General features: G+C 40.9%; 1 protein-coding gene across 2 annotated transcripts in view; it reads right to left on the reverse strand.

Annotated features, from left to right (window-relative positions):
- OFD1 (OFD1 centriole and centriolar satellite protein) overlaps positions 1 to 23,027 on the reverse strand; it is a 59,399-nt gene that overhangs the window by 4,126 nt on the left and 32,246 nt on the right. For both annotated transcript variants that reach the window (XM_075914537.2, XM_075914547.2), the window contains 6 exons: positions 18,399 to 18,531; positions 11,450 to 11,550; positions 8,199 to 8,318; positions 6,160 to 6,317; positions 5,196 to 5,372; positions 4,065 to 4,132 (listed from right to left, as the gene is read on the reverse strand). In XM_075914537.2, coding sequence (XP_075770652.2) covers positions 4,065 to 4,132; positions 5,196 to 5,372; positions 6,160 to 6,317; positions 8,199 to 8,318; positions 11,450 to 11,550; positions 18,399 to 18,531 — 757 coding nt within the window. The remainder of the gene's footprint in view (positions 1 to 4,064; positions 4,133 to 5,195; positions 5,373 to 6,159; positions 6,318 to 8,198; positions 8,319 to 11,449; positions 11,551 to 18,398; positions 18,532 to 23,027) is intronic.

The raw sequence follows: 23,027 nt of genomic DNA on the forward strand, positions 1-23,027 counted from the left end.
ATATATATATATATATAAAGAAAGAAAGAAAGAAAAAGAATACTAAAAAAAAGGGCTCACAACTGTGAGTAGTCCCAACATCAATAGGACTATTCACAATAATAAGCACTTTAGCTAGTAAATTAATGATAGCATAGTCAAGCTCCCGCTAACCGTGTTTGAACGTCATCATATATATAATGGATATTCAGTAGCTTATGTGAAAGGGTGTGTGTGGTCTCAGCCGATAACCTAGTGGACAGGTGTCCACATTACATAGTACCTGTGGCATTGCAAGTTATGAGCAGCTGCAAAGCAAGATATAAATTGGGATGTTTATGCTGTCTGAGGATATATAACAAAAGCCTTGATTTTATTTTTTTGCATTTGAAATTCTGTAGGCAGCTGGTGAACTATTTTTTGTTTTATTTGTAATCCATGATATTCAAATGTAAGCAATTGAAGGTTGGGGGGGATTTAGTTTTAGTTACGTGTTTACTGTTTTTTTCAGGGGAGGGGGTTAGGGTTAAAAAAAGATATCTAACTCATATGTCTAAAATCCAGGACAAGTGATGTGTGTATTAAATATTAAACACATCCATTGTTACAGGCTGAAAGCTCAAACTTTAACTGAATCTGAAATTTCCAACAAGTTTTGTCCTAAAAACAGGGAAAGCTCATCTAACATTCAATGATTCCTTAAGATAAAAATCAGGAGAGAGAGAGAGAGACAGAGACAGAGACAGAGAGAGAGAGAGAGAATGAGAATATTACCCTTTAGATCCTCAGAGGAGAAACATACATTTCTATTTGCTTTACACTGTAGTTCTACATAATGCATTAATATTTAGTATATTTAACTGTCTGCAATGTATGAGTATTCATGCAGGTTTGACTAAAGTCAGAATATTATGTCCAACATGCACTAAGTGTGAAATTGGGGATATTATTTATTATCTATGTGTAGTCTTTGAGATTATTTGTAATGTCATGAAAATGTAAGAGCAAAAATGTCTTTTAAGTAGCACCTAACATGCTATTTTATTAAATGTTATCTTCTTTCAGAAGATTTACAGGATAGTTTAAGAAATCAAGCATAACACTTGACTCTTTTGCTCAGTTTCAAGGACTCTCACTTTCTTAGTGTCACTGGAATGATTTTCTATGAGCCCTAATTACCACTTTTTCCTTCTAAATTGAGACCTATTTGTTACAAAATTTTCTTTATAGTAAATGAATGTTTTGTTTTCCCACTTTTTCCAGAGTATTGCCCCACAAACAAAACCTCACATACATCAATATAAAAATCTAGTAAGATTGTCAACAAAAGACCAAAATCAACAGGCAAGGCATAGAAGCATATTAAAAATTGTTTATAATTTAAAAGAGGCCCAAATTAAGATTCCAAAACCAAACACCTTTAACATTGTGGCAGGGCTGGAGCTGGGGCCAGAGCCGCATGGTAACTTCCCAGCTGTTCCTGCCACACAGCTCCAGCCCCAGACCCACAAGCAGGCCCTGATCCGCACACCATGCAGCCACAGCAGGCCCCAACCCCCGGAGCAAGCCCTAGCCCCTCTAACACGCAGCCGTAGCAGAGTTCCCTGACCTGGCCACTGGAGTAGCTCTACCACACACACCACCTCAGCTAGCCACAGCCTGGAGCAGCTGCCTGCTGCGCCACTCACCTTCCAGCAGTAAAGTGAGTGCTGCTGCATGGCTCTGCAAACGAAGTAGGCAGCTGGAGAATTTTTTGTGAGCAGCTGCACAGGCACACACCTTCCAGGGAACTATGGAGGTGGTGTCTTTGGGAGGTGCCAGAAGGATGGTCACAGTAAGGATATAATAATGTAGTCAATTAATAAGCAGATGCTTATCAGTTAATGCTATCAGCTACATGCACCATCCCCCGGCCCTTCTGCCAGTAAATATTTTAGCAGGCTGGCCAGCAGCTTGACTCAATCCCAGCTTGGGCCAGGTTCCAGGAGCTACAACCGCTGTGGCTCTGCACTGAAAGATATTTAGGAACCGGGCAGGGAGACAACCTGGCTAAGACCTGGCTCGCACCAGATCCAGGGAGCTACCCCCTCCACACACACACACACACTGCAGCGCTGAAAGCAGCAGGGGTAGCTCCCAGGACCCAGCGCAAGCTGGGACTGAGTGCTTTCGATGCTAACCCTTGTTGATTAATCATGTAGTTGACAAAATGTGTGTCAACTATACAATTAACAAATTACACGCTTTTTAACATCTCTAGGCCACAGATGATGATGAGAAAAGGAGATGATGATAAGGAAGCTGAGAGCTAACATTTCAGGTTGTTTGACAGAAGATGGATGGGCAGATGTGTATTCTGTATTATCTCCACCCATATTACTGAGTGGGTGTTGTAGCCAGACACAAACCCCATCTTGTTTTTCCACGAACCCCATCTTGTTTTCCCACCCCCAGAGAGCAAGAGAAAGGCAGTCAGCCTTTGATGCCCTGGGAACGCAGGTGTGCTGCCTGTCCCTGACTCTACCATAAACAGAAACCAGACAGTAAATGGGCTAGCTGACGACCCGGGGCCTCCCGTCGCCCTGATGGCTAGTACCAGTAATTGACACGCCTGCACTGTCCCAGGAGAGGAATCTTCGCCCATCACATACCAGAGGTGCCCATTGTCTGCATTTTCCCAGATGTGAATTATGCTTTGCACCCTTCGTGGGAAACTTGGCATCCAAAGCCATTTTTCCTAATTGGCCACTTGAGACCAGGAAGAAGCCTACGTGACCCAAGGGGTATAAAGAGGGTTTAGTAGCCCACCCCATTTGAGCTCCAACCATCTATACCTGCTGGCAGGTATTGATTGTCTCCCGAGGTCTGTGGGATGCCCAACCTCGCCCTACTTCTTCCCGAGGGATTGAGAGAAAGACGCTGGCCACACCAAGTCTGGAACGCAGGGGTGAGAATATATACCTGCTATGTGTCTATTTTGCATGCATTTAATAAGAGCTCAGAGAACCAAAAGGGTTTCATGGTACCTGTAAGTGACTTATTAGTCTAATTTCTGTCCTGTCCTTTGTAGTGGCTGTGTTATCTGTAACAGCAGTAGCATTTAACAACTAAATTTACCCTGTAAGAATAAAATAGTAACTGTTTAAGCTTTAACCTGACTCCTTCAGTTGCTGTAACAGAACCAAGCACAATTTAAAAGAACTTCAGCCGGTCATAAGGGACTCACTGCCTTGACCGTCGGCTGACAGGTGTTTGTGACTGTACTAAATATATTATTAAACTATATTTGTAAATATAAAAATTCCTATAGTTTCAGTGTTGCAACCCCCACGTGCTCAGTCGCAACTTACACTATAGGAATAAAACTGAGCCTGATCTTGCATCAAGAACCTGTTGACCATCAAAAGTGATAACTGGGAATTGTTATGTAATCAATAAATTTTTAAAGATCAAGCAACACCTGAGATTTAAGGATCAACCTCCTACCACTGGCTTTCCAAATCAACCCTCACCTTTTCTTCTCCCTCTCCCCATTCCCTTCTCTTATTTATTCTTGGATTTGGACTTCTAACAAACCTCCTCTGCCAGTTGGTCTTGCAGAAACATTAGATACTAGGAGGGTCATTATCTCACAGGAATTCTCTCAAACTTTGGGCAATATGAAAGGTTGTGCTGCAGCTGTCCCATCAAGGAAAGGGCTAGTCAGCAAGGCTGTTGACTTATCTCCCTTTAGTATCATTGCTTAACATTATTGTAAATAGGGGTTTGGTTATAGGTACATGCGGTAATAATTTCTTCACCCAAGAGAGCTGCATTTTTCTAACAAAAATTAAAGAAAAAAAGTAGCCATATTTGGTTATAGGATACTCATTTTAGCATATTGATTGTGATCTACTTATTTATTTCTCTGAAAGTTATATATAATTGCAGTTTTAAAAGGCAAGCATTTATGTTAACTATAAATTAAATCACAACTATCATATTAATAAAATGAATTACTTTTTCAAATACCCAAAATACTATTTCTGGGACTCGCAACCAATTAACAAAACCTCAGCTTTAAAAAATAATTGTATCAGCCTGACCTGTCATCTTTTCCACTAGACAGTAGTCTCTCTATCAGTGATTCTTCTTCCACATCTTTTTTGGAGCTCTGGCAGACAAGAGAAAAGCATTACATATTTTTAATTTGTTTAGTTAGTTACATTTTGGCTCATTGGCCTAACTTTACAAACAAAATGTGGCATAGGATCTTAAGCACATAGCATTGGTTGACAAAAATACCTTACCTATCTTTGTAATTTTATGCACGTCATGACTTTTTAAATAGCATCTTACAGAAGAGCAACCACATTGCCATTAATATGGTATTACATCCCAAAATTAATGTTTTTGTATACAAAATGTGAACCACTTCTGAACAGAAACTTATCAAATAATTATATTACAAAATAAATCAATTTTTATGACAATCCGCTCACTTGAATGCTTCAACAGAATTTTTTTTAATCGCATCATTACTTGTTCTTTCGGTTATTTTTTAAATTTTTTTGACATCCATTCATTTGGAAACTATTTTATACCTGCATTTTTTAGGCATTATCATTTACATTTATAAATGATGGCCGTGACAAAACCAATTTCTGCAAAAATGGGTTCTGGAAATATAAATTCTATCTTGCATGTACTATTGTCTTGGGACATTATTTATACTTATTAGTGCACATGGAAGAGTAGTTCTCTTTAAAAATTAGGCCCTTCGTTTTAACGAGCCTCAGTTTACATAGAAAATTTAGAAACCATTAATTTCTAACTACACACACATATTCTGTATTTCCATTTGACGAGGCAATATAGCTGGATGCAGCCTTATAAAAGAAAAGTACTCTTGGCATTCCCACATGACCTAGGCAAAACCTCTTGAACACAAGTCTCCAACAGTGAACACAAATCCAGCACTCTAGCTCATCTGAACTATGTATGTTTTTTATTTGTCTCCAAGGTGCAATAGGACAACTTGTTTTTTTACAAATCCAGCAGTTAACTGATCAACTGTATTATAAACCTGCTCCTCACATCCTTTTACTCTTTCACACTGAAAATGAAGACCAAATTGAGTTGAAGACGGTATTCTTCACTTCATGATTTATGAATACATTGTGAAGACTCACACTTTAAAGTCACCCAATTATTGTCCACGGGATTTGGTATATCACCTTATTTGTCAGCTCCTGCTCTCTGCTTTGCTGAATCAATTTCATGTATTTCTCTAGTGGATTAAGAGGAAGATCAACCAAATTATCTTTGGCATCAGGAATATTGATTTCTAACTCTTGCACTTCATTGTCTGTCTCATTTTTAAATTCAATTTTCAACGAATTTTGGATCATCTTCTAAAAAACACAACAAAACAGAAATATACTTAAAATTGATATGCCAGTTCAAAAATATTTCAAATCAGGGTATAGCTCAATATGTTTACATATGAAGTTCAGTACATTACCAGTCAAATCTACTAATCTGTGTTCCATTCTGACATATCCAATGTGGCATGTACCCATAGTCACTCACAATTTGAAGATGGGAGATCATTCGGTCCTTGCACGAAGTCCCACTGCACTCACTGGGAGTTCTATTAAGTAGAATCAGGCAACATACCCTCTAAGCTTTTCCATCCACGTACAGAATGTTTGTGTGTGAATGTGCACCACCAATGGAAACAAAACTTAGTTGTGAGTGGCCTGCTAATCAGCTGAGCAAAAGGGCACATCTTACAGGGAACACTAGACTGAAAGACTGAGTATTAGGAAGCACACTATTTTTTCATTCAGTTTGTTTCAATCTGGGAGCCTATTTAGAAAGTCTCTATCTTTGAGCTTAGAATAAGCAAACCCTTTTTATATTGAAACCAATGACACACAATAGTATCACATGTTAAAATTAATTACTGGACGACAAGCTTTTAATCTGGGAAGAAATTTTAGAGACAAAGTTTAGTTATTAATATAGCTACAGAACGGTTATAAATGACAGTAAATCCAACAAACTATTCTGTTACATTCACAGAGAAAAAACAAAGTTCTGTAGGAAGTCTTCTGGGATTGCTTTGTAGTTTATTTACTTGAAATTACATGTTATATCAAAGTTACCGTTCTGTCAGAAATTAAATTATTACTTTACCATTTCTTCATTCAGTTTTTCTAGTTCTCTTTCCTCCCTTTCCAGTGCTTCCTGCCGGTCTCTCTGCCTTCTTTCTTCTCTCTCCCTCCTTTCTTCTTCCCATTGTTTTTGATTCTCTTCTCTTTTCTGTTCCTCAGATTGCCTTTGATCAACTACAGCTGTGACAAAATCATTTTTTCATTTTTCTGTTCCATTTAACATACGCAGTGCAGTAATCAAGATTTGCAAGTGGCGGCTATTGAAATAGAGTGTGACATGCAGCTTGATAATACACTGAGTAAATTGGTAGTCACGATTGTGAAAGATGGAAGCCACAGAAACAATTAAGCAGCCAAATTCGTCAAGTAACTGTTTTTGTATGGCGCCTATAATAAACCTAAAAAACCCTGGACATGTAGTTTGCATATGTACCATGTAACATTATTAATTTGAGCTATTTTAGCAAGCAAAATGTTTCTTCATTTTAGGTCTTATCTTTCTGGTTACACAGTGAAACTCAGACTTTAGCAGAAGAAATAGGACAGTCTTAAGATTAAAGAAGAGAAGATGGAGTTAGGACCGAGATGCATTATTCCCAGCTATGCCACAAACTTCCAGAATAAGCTTGGGCAATTTATTTAAGTAAATTTTTTCAACTCTGGAAGCCTAACCTAAAGTAGATGAAATCCATATTTATAGTAAGCTTCTAAATAAGGGGCCTGGCTTAGAAGTAGTAAATACACATAGCTTACACTGAGGTCAATATGGTACCCTACTTTAGGTTGTAAATAGGAAAATGTTAACCTAAGTCTCTCTGCCTCAATTTCTTGATCTGTAAAATGGCTATGATGCCACTTGTCTATTCGTCATAAAGGTGTTGCAAGATTTAATTATTTTGTATTTGTAAAGTGTTTTAAGATACTTGGATAGAAGAGGTTACAAAAATACAAAGTACAGGTTGGACCTCTATGGTCCACCACCTTGGGGACCTGAGCAGTCCTGAATCAGGGAGTTTGCCAGATGAGGGAAGATCAACACTCCCCTGCTGCCTGCTCCACACCCAGGCTCCCAATCGCTGCTGCTGGGGATTCTCCTGCCAGGGCTTCCCGGACACTGCCAGCCCTGTTCGGACAATGCTCCTCCTCCCCCCACTGCCGCTGGGGATTCCCCAGGGTTCCCCGGCCAAGGCTCCCCTACTGCCACCCAGCCCCGCTACCGCCGGGGGTTCTCTGGCCCGGGACCGCCCAGTCACCCCAGCCCCACTGCAACTGGGAATTCCAGGGCCTCCCCAGCCGCCTAGCCTATAGAAACATCCTTGGCAAAGACATGAAAACGATCTTCATATCAAGCAAGATGTTGTACGCTAGTATACTACTGAGTAGTGAAGAACTGGAGAAATTAAGCATACAGGCAGTCCCCGACTTACGAACGGGTTACGTTCCGAACACCTCGTCGTAACTCGATTTGGTCGTAAGTCGGCAATACCCTTAAACACGCTGCCCATGCTGTTCGAAAAACTTGACGTACATGGTTCTCAACTCAAAAATATTATAATGGGGTTAATGGGAGGTTGGTTGTAAGTACAGATGGTCTAAGTCGGTGTGTTCATAAGTCGGAGAGTGGCTGTATTGCATTTAAATTATCTTTATCTAGCTGACACTCTTCACTGCAGTGATTATATATTGAGCTAATTGGCATGCAAAACAACCAGCGAATGCAGAAACACACTTAAAGGAAATGTTGAAGAAAGCTTCTCTCTAAAGAAGCAAAGGTCATGAATTAATATTAAGGCAAAAAACCTGAAGTCTCTTCAGAAGCCAAAAAGCAAATTTTAAAAGATGAAATTTAAAAACAAACTTAACATAAGCACTGGTGAAAATCATCATCCTATAGAAAATCCAGAATTAACAAAGATATATTCCTTTTTCTATAGTACCCAACACTAACTTTGAGAAAAAAATGTCAACCACTTCAATGCAGAAACCAACATTTTTGTTTGCTTTTAATACATTTACTATATAAAAAGGGTATTTGTTTCTGTTTCTGAGCTGAGAACTTACTTAAATCCTGCTGTGAAGCGGCTGTTACTGGCATAGCGTTAGTGACATTGTTTCCAATGACACGGTCCGCAGATGGATGTGACACATCACTTTCGAGCTGCTCTGGAATGTCCCCTTGATCTGGAGAAGAAGTTTGAACAATGGCATCGTTATTCTGTAATTATAATAGTGGGGCAATGGAATGGACACAGTGTGGGAATAGCTAGAGTTAGAATACATAAATCTAAGCTATTAAGCATTCTCCCCACCAAACTCAACCACTGAACTGAAAATTAAGAAATATCAAGTAGGCTGCACTTGCTACTTTAATCATAATCACGGCATTGTTTGGCTTTGAAAATTAGTAGCAACAAAAGATGTTTACTAAAGCTATTGGCACAACTGAAATCAATTACATTTTGAGACAAAAGATTTTTAAAAACCCTGTCTGATCCAGAAATAAATGTACCCACAGAATGTAAAAAACAAGTGGTTTCCTTCTTATACTCTAGCCATACTCCTATAATAAAGTTACATTGGTCTGGATTAGGGATGTGAACAACTAGTTGCTTCCCCCCTTGATGCCTCTATCAGAAAGAGGCAGCAAGTGGGGGGGGGAGAAAAGGGGGTGCTTCAAAGCCGCAGTGCTGTGTAGATCCCGGGGCCAGACCCTGGAGTCCCCAGCTGGCCCAGACTGCATGCAGCATTTCAAAGTGGCAGTGCCATGTGAAGCCCGGGGTCAGTGGGGGACTGCTTGAGGGCCCTGCTGGTCCTGTGCTCCCTGCAGTGCTTTTGCCTTTGAAGTGTAGCAAAAGTCAGAAAACGTGTGGATCGACTATTCAGTTAGCCAATTAATCTAAATTTAACATCCCTAGTCAGGATTGGCCTAGAATCTCTTGAAAATGGCATCAATCTCCCAGTGAATACTGAAAGCAATCCTGGGGATTTTAATAGGTTATTTCAATAAAGTTATATTATGTCATGTTGGGGGAAAAAATCCCCCAGAATAGCTTCAGAATGGGCAACCCCAGCCTACAGGAATATAACAAAATATATATTAAAAGCACTCAGAAATAAGGAAATGCCAAAATGCCTCCTTCTCATCGTCATCAACAACCATGGGCTCAATGACCGTTGGTGTCCGATGCCTCCCTCACTATTTCCTTCCATCTTTCCCTGTCCAGTGCAGAGTGGCTTAGTTTCTGTAGGCTAGCTCCGCACCAATCTACTATATCATCTACCCATTCTCTGTGGGGTCTGCCTTTCCTATTCAGGCCATCCATTATGCCGAATACCAGGGTCTTAACTTTTCACTCGTTCATTTTGCAGATATGCCCAAATAGCTGTATCTTCCATTGTATAACCATCTGCAGTAGGTTCTCTTTCAGCTGTATCTTCCTATGTAATTCCTCACTGGTGACCTTCTGCATCCATCCCATTCTCAGGATCTTTCTATAACAATTTTCTATAACTCCTCTCGAATGCCAATATTCTTCTCTTCGAATATTTTGTCATCACCCATGTCTCACATCAGTACAACATGCTGCTAAATACATACGTTTTCAAGATGCTCAGCTTCATTCCTAAGCTAATCGCTTTACTTTTTCAGATCTTATCCATCGCCTTCAAACTCATGCTAATAACCTATATCATTAACGGAACCTATTTTAGGATGGACTGGCAGAGGGCATTTCCAATCTCCTGATGTTACCTTGTACCATGTACTAATATAGTTGCTACACTCTCCTTTTTTCCCCCTCAGTTTTTCTCTTTTCTCCCTTTGTCTTGTTCCTTATCTACTTCTCCACTTTCAGTCTCCCCACTCCACCTTTTTTTTTTGCATTTTATACAAGCTTAGCTTGAAATTGTATGATATGAGGTATTTAGTAAACAACAGCATGATAGGATATGTTATAAGACAAAGAGAACATATTCTGTCTGCTGCACAGAGGTTTGGATTCCTAGTGAAAGCTTCTCCTGGACTGCTTGTTTGGAAATCTAGGGAATTTTAATTTGAAAGATTATGTTTGGCTTCTGAGAAGAGAAGCATGATCATAGAGGGGGATGCAAAGGCAGACTCTGTTCAGGAAAGGCAACACTGCCAAGCTCTTAGTGCAGCAGTACCCAAACATTTTATATCACACTCCCTTTACCTGTAATGGAATCTGTCTACTCCCACACAATCTGTTCCTAAAAGTATCTTTTACAATTAAGTACTGTAATTTAATCATTTACATCAGAATTTCTCAAAGTCCATGAAACCACTTTAAGAAACCTCTTAACTGGCAACTCCAGTGTGTTTACTTACTGGCACCACAGCCACGGAGCCTTGCAGCTCCTCTTGGCTCCGTTTCGCCGTTTGCAGCAAAGGGGAGCCGTAGACCACTTTGAGAAGCATTAATTTACATGATTAAATGTCATATCCAAACTGTATCAACAGAAGTATCTAGTGACTGCAGAAGTATTTCAATTAATGAAAGCTACAGTAAAAAATCTATTTAAAATTTGTAAAAAAATGCAAATAGAATTAATTAAAACAGATGAATAACTAAAACTAAGAGAAAAATCCACAGAACAGTAACTCACTTCATCATCTCCTCCCTGAACATAATAGCATGTCTTCCATTGACATCAGAGCAACCTTAGAGATCTTTATTTAAAATTTAATACTGTGTTAATACCTAGGAAAGCAAGTAGGGAATTCTTATCCTCACTCCATGTTCTCTGAGCCCCAACAACAATGCATGAATTGAGAAAGTGTTACACGTAGAGCTAGTGTTGATCTCTGTATCCATATAGTTGAGAAGTAGTCAACCTTTAACTGGTGTTACTCTTCCCTCCATTTCTATTTGTCAGTAGGGAATTTAATTTGCCATTGTACTACTTAATCACTTAGCTTTAACAACAGTATTTTCCAGTCTTTTTAACCACATCATCTACAGATTTTGATTTTCACCTTCCTTCTCCACACATAGTTTTACTATAGTTAAGGTAGCACAGTTGTAGATGAATAGCATTTTCTTCAAGCGCAGAAAAGCTTAAACTGAAATCTTTGACAGAATCTAAACTATGGTCTAATAACTGCTCCACCATTATGTATTAAATATTTGTTTCTAATATGGATCACTCAGGCACCTCCCTGCAAACCCTTTACTAATTCTAGATTGAAAGGAATAGTTAACCTTAAGGAAAATAATGAGATCTTCTACTCTTTCAATTTACTACAGTAACTGAAACCCGTCCTCCCCCTGCCCCCATACACAAAACCTTACCATTAGGAGAAGTATCATGTTCTTCAAGGTCCTCATATGCTAGCTTCTCTGGCTTTGAAGAGTCATTGAAGTCCTGATTATCAGCTTGCTGTTCATGAAGACTAAAAGGAGGAAGGAGCAGAGAGAACATGAATTTAAAAAGTTTAATAACCAAAATGCTAAGTACATCAGCATGTACCTATTTTACAACAGTTTGTGATACCCAAGAGTAGCTATGGACTAAGAAAACCACATAAGCAAAGCAAAATAAAATACAAGTAAGAATTTTACATCAGATGGAATTTCAACACAGTAATCTAATCCTGACCACCTTCAGGTATGAATACAAGACCCTGCTGTTGGACATGACCTTCCCCTGCAGTCTCTCCCCAAAACATACCCACAGTTGAGATGAGCGAACTACATATAAAAAAAGACATAAAATTAAATTAAAAAGAGAAAGAGAAAACAACAAAAACAAGGCAAAAAGGATATCACATACTCAGGGATCAAGAATAATCCCTTTTAATTATACTCAGTTTTGTAGCTTAATTTGCATCCAATGCTCTGATGCCACGGTAATCTGTTAGAGCAGATACCTGTTCATCCCTGAAACCACATTTTACAATCTTTCTTTGGTCCTAAGGAAAATGGGTTCAGTGGTCTCTTTCTAATTGTTATTGGGGATGTCTCAACAGCTTTGAGCATACCACCAGTGTTGGTACCAACACTGCTACCAATCTCTCAATCTGAAAATATAAAGAGAGCGGCAGATCACAAACGAGGTGTCTAGTAGCACTGTGTACAAATTCTTGCTCAGCCCCTGGCTGTATTGGTCTTTCACTATTATAAGCATAAACATAAAATATTTATAAAAATTCCAAGGAATATAGTTTTTTATGGGGTGAGGGGAAGGGAGAAGGATACATAAAATGTACAGCTTCTAAAAGACAGGTTTCAATTTACCTTAATTAAGCCTAAGGGAAAAACAGTTTTAACAGTGTTGGTTCTGCCATTTCAGAAGAGTGGCAGAAACAACCCCTATAAATTACACACACGATTTATTGCTGTCTAATATAAGTGGTATTTCTAGAACTATATAGATAATATATAATAGATAATATATAATCTGTATATAAACTATATAAAAGCATTTTAATCTCTCTTTTACAGATTTTTTTGTTGTTGAGTATATATTATCTATCTAATGTACAAAGACACGTCACTTTGTATAATATTGCTAGTATTACATCTTCCAGAAGTGCTAGGAAAGTATGGAATTCAATGGGATGGATTCAGTAAACAAAAGTAACAAAGGTTTGTCTCATTAAGGTAATTATTTGCATGAATTCAATTGGTTTTCCACAAACTATTTTATCACATGAATGTTGATGAATATGAACCATATCCAGTATCAACAGCATTCCACAAAAAAGATAATAGTATCTCAGCCAGCAATAAATTATTAGAAAAACTTAATTAAAAGCTATTCTTTTGAGAAACAAAAAGATGTATATGAAGTGGATTTATGAACAGTAAAACTGGCAGCCATAATTAAAATATTCATTCCATGTATTTTTTAAGAATATCAGAGGAATCAGCATTAAATCTGTAGTAATCAAGTATATATTTAGGACAAGCAAGGCATGAGTGAGAGATGGAAGGTCTGATGTAATGATTCATCCCTGTCTTGATGATACCAATGTATTTTGAGAATAACAGTAAAGAAAACAATGCTTCCCACAGAGACAGAATACTAGAAATGCATTCATTTCTCCTAAGGGAAAGAAGGGGTTGCTTTCATTCACTTCCTTCCCACCCACTCACAAGCTGGGACAGGAAACTAGCTGCAGTGCAAGTGTTTTGAGAGCAGACATTTCCCCAATGTGGCGTTCTCTTTTGATTGTCTCTATGGTGTTCTGGACAACATATGGATCGCTCTGCCGGAAATACACCAGATTTTCCACACTCAGGAAGCAGTATTATGATTATTTTTGTTAGCTTCCCTTCCCTCTCACTAAACTTACATAGCAATATAAATTCTATCAATTATGTGACATTTATCTGATGCTCAGATAAATGGGCCTGTCACAAACCTGAAGCTCGCTCATTCTGAGCTGACACTCCCTTCACCAGAAAATAACTCTCCCCATATAAAACTTGTGATTAAGTGAGCCAATAGGCACTTCCGTCATCTTTGTCAGGACCCACATTATTATCTTGTGACACAGAGAGTTTATTAAATGGTGTATCAAAATTGTCATGCCCCACATTAAGCTGATAACAATGAGCTGTAGAAAAACAATGTACCTTCAGTCAGTTCAGGACAGGCTGAAAATATCAGAGCTAAATGAACTGCTTTTATGTTCATAGAACTGGTTTTTAAATTAGACTGATGAGCGTAGAGTAAGAGACACTTAAGCAGGACTAGAAAGGGTTCCTCCTCCATGCACCCATATATTCATCACACTACAAACTAGGAATGTGAATGGGTAACCAGGTGATTCTTACCGGTTAATGGTTAACTGGTTACCCAGGGAGCAGCCCTCCATGCGGCTGAGGCCTGGAGCTGGTTCCAGGCAGCCAGCCCCAATGTGGGGGCTGGGAGCCAGCAGAGGCAGCCCCAGAGTGGGACACTACCATGGGCTGGGGGGCTGGAGTGGTGAGATCCCACTAGTTTGTTAATCAGTTTAACGGATTAATCTGGATGTTACATCCCTACTACAAATCTTATCTTGGCAGAACAAAACACAGAATCTAGTTTCTTGATATAATCAGCTCTGACTAGACCCACAGTTTAATGCTAGTCCAAAGCAGTTTAGGAAGCTATATATTTATGTCAATTAGCATGATGTTGAAGTTCATCAGACTTTTGTCTCTCATAAGCTTGAACAGAACCTATTTCCCAAGATGTTCTAACTTAAAAATTACAAGGGTTATGGGGAGATCCTTTTCAACCAGGATTGTTCCTGGCACTGAAAGAACAATTACAGCTTCTGTCATTGAATACCAAAGATCAGCAACCAGAGCCTACCTTAAGAGGAAAAAATAAATTCCTAAAAGCAGATTACTGGTGGGAGAATATCACCCATTTATTTAAATACCTGGTTCATAGGACACAAAGTCTAGAGTGTTTAAGTGTAACTACCCATCCAGAGCTTTGCCTGGTGGATGCTCACCATGCTACTGTGTTTGAATCTAACCTATGGATCACATATGCTCTGAGGCTGGCTGGGTTCAATCATTGTCTCTAGACTTCTAGCAACACTCTGTCTAGTTCCACGTCCGGAGAGATGAGACTCCATGGACCAGTTGAACTAGCACTTGAAACTAACACTAGTTCTCTCAAGTCTCTCCAGAGTTCCAATGAAGTTGTGGAACCTCTGGATTACTGCTTTACTCTTTGGGGAAGAAGTGGGCAGCTGACCCACTCTGGCCAGAAGGGGTTAGAGCAGGATGGAGAGAACCTGTGCAGAGCTGTGGCGAATCAAGGAGAGGCTCCTAGGGAAGCCAATCAGAAGGTAGCTTGCTGGGGAAGCCCTGGATATAAAGAGCTGCTCAGCAGAACAGACAGCAGTTGGAGCCTGACTTGAGAAGGTGAAGAACTGTTTCCCAGAGAAGCACTTAAGGTAGAGAAGAGCTAGGCAGGTTCAGAGGAGCAAAGCAAGAGAGGCTCCGGACTGATATCTGCCAGGCTGCAGGCCTTTGATATAGGGGCCAGGAGGATGCAATGATCAAAGGGGAAGTGCCCCAGGGATCAGGAGGCAGTTAAGAGTGAAGGAGGGCAGGACAACGCAGCTGCCAGAGGGTCCTTGATCCGGGACCCAGAGTAGTTAGTGGGTTTGGGTCCCTCTCTTCCCCCTTCCAGTACACCTTGCCACCAAGAACAGTGGCCGATAGACACTGCAGCTTATCCCTGAGATGAGGAGCAAGACCAGAGGTGGGCAAAAGGGCCTCCACAGGCCAGATCTGGCCCCCCAAGCGGGTTGATCTGGCCCATGGAGGTCCTGCCAATCCCTTGCCCCCAGATCAATCAGTGCCTAGGGACAGGGGAGTGTTCAGCGCTTCAAGTCAACCCTGGCACTTGACTTTTAAGAGCTGTGCGCCAGAGGGCAGAGAACAAAAGATTTTGTGTGCCCCCCTCCCGCCCAATCAGGGCTTGGGGGGTGGAGGAGTGTGTGAAGTCTCTTCCTGCCCTGCAAGGGTCTCAGCACTTAGAGTCACCTGCCAGATGAGCAGCAGTTGGCAATTGACTAAGCGCAGCACTCCCTTGCAGGGCAGGGGCAGATTTTACATGCTCCCCCATCTCCAGGCCCTGATTGACCTGGGGGCAAAAGGAGGGAATGCATGCGAAGTCTCCTCCACTGCCAGGGGCACAGGTGCCTAGAGGGAACTGCCAGCTGTTCAAAAATTTCTGAAGTGGCCCTGGTCAAAAATTATTGCTCACCCCTGAGCTAGACCCTGCTGCAGCTGGCCAAAGTGGAAGGTGTAGAGCATGGGTTCCCAAATGGGGGGGAGGGGTGAAGAAATTCCGGGGGAGGGGGGGGGCGAGGTAACCCAGTCCTCCCCTCCCCCCCCAAGTTGTGCTGCTATTTTTGTTTTTTGGCCCCAGTCAGTTCCTTTTTTTTTGCTGAACAAGTTTTGCTGCTATTGGGGGGACGGGGACCTGAGGGTTTCTCAAAAATCAAAAAGAGGGCATGTCGTCGAAAAGTTTGGGAACCACTGGTGTAGAAGGACCAGTGTAGTGAGCACTGCCAGAGGGCGGTATCCAACAGAGGACACCACGGTCCTGGGAATGACATGGGTCCAGAGCATAGTTCCTGCTAAGGTATGTGCCTGCACATCTGTGCACAAAAAAATCTTCCTCCTCCCACCTCCTCTGGGGAACCACACAGCAGCACTCACACAGCAGGCGGCTGCTCTGGCAGGTGGGGCCATCTGAAACAGCATGGTGAGGGAGCCACTCCTTCAGGGGGCTGGGACCTACTGTGTAGAGAATAGAGGCCTGCTCCCGGGCCTGTTCTGGTGGCTGGGGCACACATCCAAACCAGTACATATGACCTCAATATTGGTACATAAGCCAAAACTCACTCTGTTCATAGTTGGAAAAATCTTAGAGGGAACACTGGTCCAGAGTAGAGCATGAAGAGAGTACAGAGTGACGAGAGGCGAGACACTGGCCAGAAGGGGCATCCTGCTAAAGATTAAGCTAATTCCTAGAGTGACCAGTAGGAGCTGCTGTGGTAGTGAATCTATGCATTAGTGAAAGCAGGGGATGCTCAGTCTCTGCAAAGGAATTTCAACAAACTAACAAACCTCTCCCCCTCTCTCTGAGTTCACAGAAAAATCTATGGGAAAGTTACAATAGTTCAGGCTACACATGAAAGAATTAAAGTACATTTAAAACCCCTCTTCCTCATGCATCAGTGCTTTCCTGGGAAAAAAAAATTACTTTCCTGAATTGAGGCCTTGCTGCCAAACCCTGGTTCTACTGAAATCAGTCGACATCTTGCTATTAGGATCTGTCCATAATTAGATTTTTTTAAATTTTGCTAGCACACAAAACCCTCTGTCCACTGTCCTCACTACTTAGTCTTAGTGATAGAAATGTAGCCGTGTTAGTCTGGTGTACCTGAAACAAAATGCAGGACTATGTAGCACTTTAAAGACTAACAAGATGGTTTATTAGATGATGAGCTTTCGTGGGCCAGACCCACTTCCTCAGATCAAATAGTGGAAGAAAATAGTCACAGCCATATATACCAAAGGATACAATTAAAAAAAATGAACACATATGAAAAGGACAAATCACATTGCAGTACAGAGGGGGAATGCGGGGGGGGGGGGGGGGAAGAAGGTAAAATGCCTGTGAGTTAATGATATTAGAGGTGGGGAAGGGGAGATGTCTGTGAGTTAATGGTATTAGAGGTGATAACTGGGGAAGCTATCTTTGTAATGGGTAAGGTAGTTGGGGTTTTTGTTCAGCCCCCTGCGGAGAGTGTCAAATTTTAGCATGAATGCCAGTTCAGAGGATTCCCTTTCAAGTGCAGATTTGAATGTCTTCTGAAGTAGGATGCATGTGATTAGGTCATTGAGACAGTGTCCTTTCTGGTTGAAATGGCAAGAAACTGTTTTTTCTTTGTGATCCTGTCTAATGTCTGTTTTGTGGGCATTGATTCCAGTATCCCAAAATAGCTATTCTGCATCTTTGAAACAAGCCCATTATTTCAAAATATATTGAAATATTTCAATGTCCCTGTAAACCTTATTCCATGAGGATTAAGGGACCTTTCGGATTTCAAAATTAACTCGAAATAAGCTATGCAATTTGCGTAGCTCAAACTGAGTAGTTTATTTCGAGCTAAAGGTGACATGTAGACGCAGCCTTACAACAGTCCACAAGAACCTCCCTTTCTCAAGGATAACCTCTCTTGAACATCAAGTCTCTCATTAGGTGATTCATTACTTAGTTACAACCCACTTCGCCTGCAGTCAGGGATAACTGATTCCCCTGAGCTTTAGTCAGCTCATTTTACTAGGATGCTTCCATCTGCATAGAAAACTATTCAGATTCAGGATTCTGAATTGCTTTACATCTTTAGCCCACAGCTAGATGCAAGGATTGCTCCCGACACCTTCCAGGCATTTCAATTCAAGATGGAGGCTGAAGTGCCAAAGTAAAGGCACAGTACAGTCTTGCAATTAAAAAGACAGTTACAAAAAATGTAGTTTGCAGATTCACACAGACATATAATGATCTGCCACATTAAATAAATACCTGATTCCCTTTAATGATGAAAAAACAAGACATCCAGTCCTTGAACAAGAGCTACTGCGAAAAACAAATGCAGCTATTTTGGTCAGAAACATTGGACAGTTTCCAGAGTAACTTCCTAACCAATAAGGCATAAGCTTCTAAAGAACCGGTTAAACGTTTTTTCATAACTACAAATAGTGTTACAATATTTACCTCAACTTTTGTCTATGATTTGCTGGAGAGGAAGGAGCAGACTCAGAAGATGAAAGATGGCCCGTCTTCAAAATAGGAGAAAGAGGCTGGCTGACACTCTGTTGGGAAGACACTAGGTACGATTCACCACTATCTGTAAAGTACAAGGTGGCAATTTATATCAACCAATTTCTTGTACTGTTCCTGCATATCCTAATTACAGGCAATGCTGACAACACTATCTATTATTACAGTTTCCTGACAGTTCCCATTATATAACACCGTTTTCAGTTGCTTATAACTTTGTCAAATTTGAATCATTTGGATTATTGAGCAAGTGTAATGAATTTATTTTGGAAAACGTCAGCCAAAACAATTCAACTTTTTCATAGAATAAGGCTAGTGAAAAATATGATAATTTGCCCATGTTAAAGCAATACCGGTGACCCTGAAATTTAACAGAGGATGGTTTTTGTGTTTTTCACCATTCTTGTTAAAATCTACCCAAATCTGGTCTAGTTGAAAAACAATTATAAAAATCACAGACTACACAAGCTCAATAGACACACTGATTTTAGATGCTAAAAATCTCTGGAAATTGTATCCTCACTCAGCATATTAAAGCCTATTACAGTTCCCTGTCAACTGCATGGCACATATCTCCCATCAGAGCAATTGATCCTACACCATCCAGCCCAAGGCAACAAGGGCAAAAATCAGGCTTTCCTTTCAGTGGCTGCTTGCAGATGAACCAGGCTAGGTTGTAACCAGGCACTGAAAAGAAGAGGGTAGGGATCTTATCGGATATTTGACTAGTTGCTCAGAGTATGTCTACACTAGCCCCCTAGTTCGAACTAGGGAGGCTAATGTAGGCATTTGAAGTTGCAAATGAAGCCTGGGATTTAAATATCCCAGGCTTTATTTGCATCTTCCCATCTGGGCGCCATTTTTAAATCCCCTTAGACCGAACTAACTAGTTCGAACTAGGGGGCTAGTGTAGACATGCCCTCACATCCCTAGTTGGATAGGCAAGGACTGGGACAAGAAGTGAAAGTTGGGGAAAAGACAGTTGCAATGGGTAAAATATAGGGTAGATTGCAAAATGGGCATTAAATTGTGCCCACTACAAAACACTCCCTTCCAGAGTCTGGAATGGAAGAAACAGTTACTTACTTACTTTCTTTCACTGTGGTTCTTCATGATTTGATGCAGATGTGTATTCCACTTCAGTGCATGCATGCACAACTCTGCGAAGCTGAAGAGCTTTGCTTACCAGTACCTGTAATATGTGGTACTCGTGCCTCACGCGCATAACTGATTATATGAGGTGACAAAACCTCAAACTAAGGATGTTAACTATCAGGTAACTGACTAATTGAAAGTCGATGCAGTTTTGCATCGACTATTCAATTAGTCGATGGGGCACCTCTACCTTTGAAGTACAGCAAAAGTCCTAGGGTCCCCAGCTGGTACCGGGCTCCAGGTGGCACTGCTGCTTTCAAGTACCCCCTTCTGCACTCCCTTCTTATCCCTCCTCTCTTGCTGCCTCGATCTGATAGCATTTGTTTATTGGATAGTCGACTAGTTCTTCACATCCCTACCTCAAACCCGTACCTCTTCCCAGTTTCTCCATACTAAACATCCAGAGATCAGATTCTGATGCAGATGGAACAGGCAGTGTGTCATGGAACCCACACCTGCATCACATTTAAAAGAATTACAGACATAAGCAACCATTTCTGTTTCGAGTAGATGCAGCCATGTATTCCACTTGGGTTACTCACAAGCAGCACCCACTCCAGGAGGAAACGCTTAGAGTCAACTTAAATAAACACTGCAAGACCACTCTACCAAAACTTGCATCTGCCCTGGAAGGTGTGGTAATGGCATAATGGCTCATGAAGATCTGCATGGATGACCACATAGCAGCCCTGCAAATTCTAATATTGAGACATCCCTGAGAACACTATTGATACAGCTTATGCTCTTGTAGCATGAGCTCATACCCACTGAGGAGATGTAGCTAAAGCTATTTCATAAACAGTTTTGAAAGAGGATGTTACCTATTCAAAGATCATCTGTGAAAAAACTGCCTGATCCTTCATACAATCTGCATATGACCCAAATAGGTAGAGAGAAGCCTGAATGTTTAGTCCTGTCCAGATAGAAAGCTAGGCATTGCTTGACATCTAAGGTGATGCTTTTCTGGTAAGAATACAGGTAAACATACCACCTGGTTCAAATAAAACTGAGAAACTGCTTTAGAAAAAAAATTTAGGGTATAGTTGTAGAATTATTTTCTCCTTAGAACGCTGTTTATAATGAGTCTCTGCCATAAGCGCTTGCAACTCACAGATTCTTCTTGTGGATATTATCGCTATCAAGAATGCAATCTTCTGACACAAAAGTAGAAAGGAACAAGATGCCTGAGATTCAAATAATGTCCCATTAAAGTTGCTAGGACTAAGGTCCCATAGAGCAATCAGCTTTCAGAACAGAAAATGGAGATGAAGGATACTTTTCTTCAGGGACCATTCATAATTCAGGGGGAAATTCCTGCTGAGATGCTTCTGAACCCCATACAAATAACTGGCTATCGGAGCGATATTCTCCTTGATGCAGAACTGCTACCAATGGATTGCCTCTTTGCAGAGCATCCTGGAGTGTTCACAATACATCACAGTATGGTATTGTCGATAAGCATACAAACACCTGAGTACCTGATACAGTCCAGAAAAGCATGACATGCATTGTAGCACAAAGCTCCAACACATCAACATGCAGTGAGGACTCCTGGACTGACCACAGATCTCAAACTTTCAGCAGCCCCAAATATGTTCCCTATCTATCAGGGAGGAATCAGTGACAACAGAGCTAGTTTGTAAGGGCTGGACAATGGGAATACCCTTACAAACATTCTCTGGAAGCATCCACCACTGCAAGTTCAGGACCCATAGAGAAAGACAGACCCAAAAGTGAAGAGTCAGATGATTAACTGCCCTGAGCCATATCTGAAGGGGACTAAAACACAACCTTGCAACCTAGATCACCTATGTGCACATATAGACATGTGACCCAAAAATCTCAGGCACATAGTTTAACCAGAGGGTTTAACTAAAAATACTGAACACCCACCCTGCCTCCCCCCACCAAAAAAAACACTGGGGAAAAAATTCTGTTGAGAAATAAAAAAAGGGGGGGGGGAGAGAGACCAAAGTTGTTGAGAAAAGAAAAAGGACCAAGAGTTATTAAGCAAAAAAAATTAAAAAATTAAAAATTAAACAGCAGGGCCCCTTTAAGAAAAGCCTTTGAAGTTTTTTTGCCAACCGCCATCTTGTTTTCCTGATTGAGCCTGAAGACAGCTTCCCTGTAGAACCAGGTAAGTGGGAGGGTCTGGGAGGTCCGGGGAAGGGGAAGGGGGAGGGGAAAAGAGAAAGAGAGGGGGCTGGGCCCAGTTGCTCAGTGTGCGTAGGGTTGCCAGGTGTCCGGTATTTCCACCTCCTGACAGAGCGGGGAAAAAAAAAAATCAGAAAATACCGGACATTTTAGGTGTCCAGTATTTTCAGAATTTTTTTTTTAAACCAGACGGGAGGGGAAAATATCGGACTGTGCAAGTCAATACTTGACACCTGGCAACCCTACAGTCACACCCAAACTGTTGAGGAAGATTGAGTCTGAAGACTGAGGCAAAAGTGGTGAATTGCCTAAAAACAGTGGGTCAAATGCTCTTAAACTTTTAGTCTATTAAGGTCACAATGAATTTGATTTTCTAAGCGGGAACCAAAGTTGACTTTCTGGTGTTTCAGATGAGACCCAGACAGTTGAGTAAGTGTAATGAAAAAAGACATGAGAAAGGATTTATTCTCTGGGCCTTTCCCTCAATAACCAGACTTCCAGTGCACAAGATATGGATTCATTTATTCCTGAGGTCTGAGCATGGATGACAGCATACACTTGGTAAAAACAAAAGTGCAGATGAGAGGACAAACAGAAGCACTGCGTAGTGAAAATGGTGCTCCACTATGACAAATTGAAGGTATTTTCTATAGTTTGGCAAAATTGCCACTTGAAAATAGGCGAGCTGAAAGTCGAGAGCAATGAACCAGTTGTTCTGAGATAATGCGGGGAGGACAGTCAATAATGTGACCCTTCAGAATCTCACATCTCATATTTATTGAGGCCACAAAAATTGAGAATGGATCTTATCCTTCCTTGGACTTGTGCAACAGCATATACCGGGAATAGAAGCCTTTAGTGCAGTTTTCTAGTAGAACCCCCACAATTGTTTCCAAAGCCAGTAGAAAGTGAACCTGCTCAAGAAAGCAGTAACTCATGAGCAGGTCCTTCAAGAAGGACAAGGGGAAGGGATGGAAAAGAACTGGACAACATAGCCCATTCTGCCAGTGCCTAGAACCCACCTGTCACTGGTGATCAAGCCCCAAGGATTGTGAAAGCAAGTTTGCCTGTCCCCCAAATAGATAGGATGAAAAGAAAGGAGCGACGACTGACTGAGTCAAAATGTGGCCGTGCTTTTGGATTACCACAGGACTACATATATAGTAGATCATGTGGATATACCTTAATTAACCATTTAAAACTGCTTAAATGAACTTAAAAAAAACGAGTGGTCCTTTAGTAAGCACCTTAGAG

This window comes from Pelodiscus sinensis, chromosome 1 (genome assembly GCF_052426305.1).
Source record: "Pelodiscus sinensis isolate ZL-2025 chromosome 1, ASM5242630v1, whole genome shotgun sequence".
Lineage (NCBI taxonomy): Eukaryota > Metazoa > Chordata > Testudines > Trionychidae > Pelodiscus > Pelodiscus sinensis.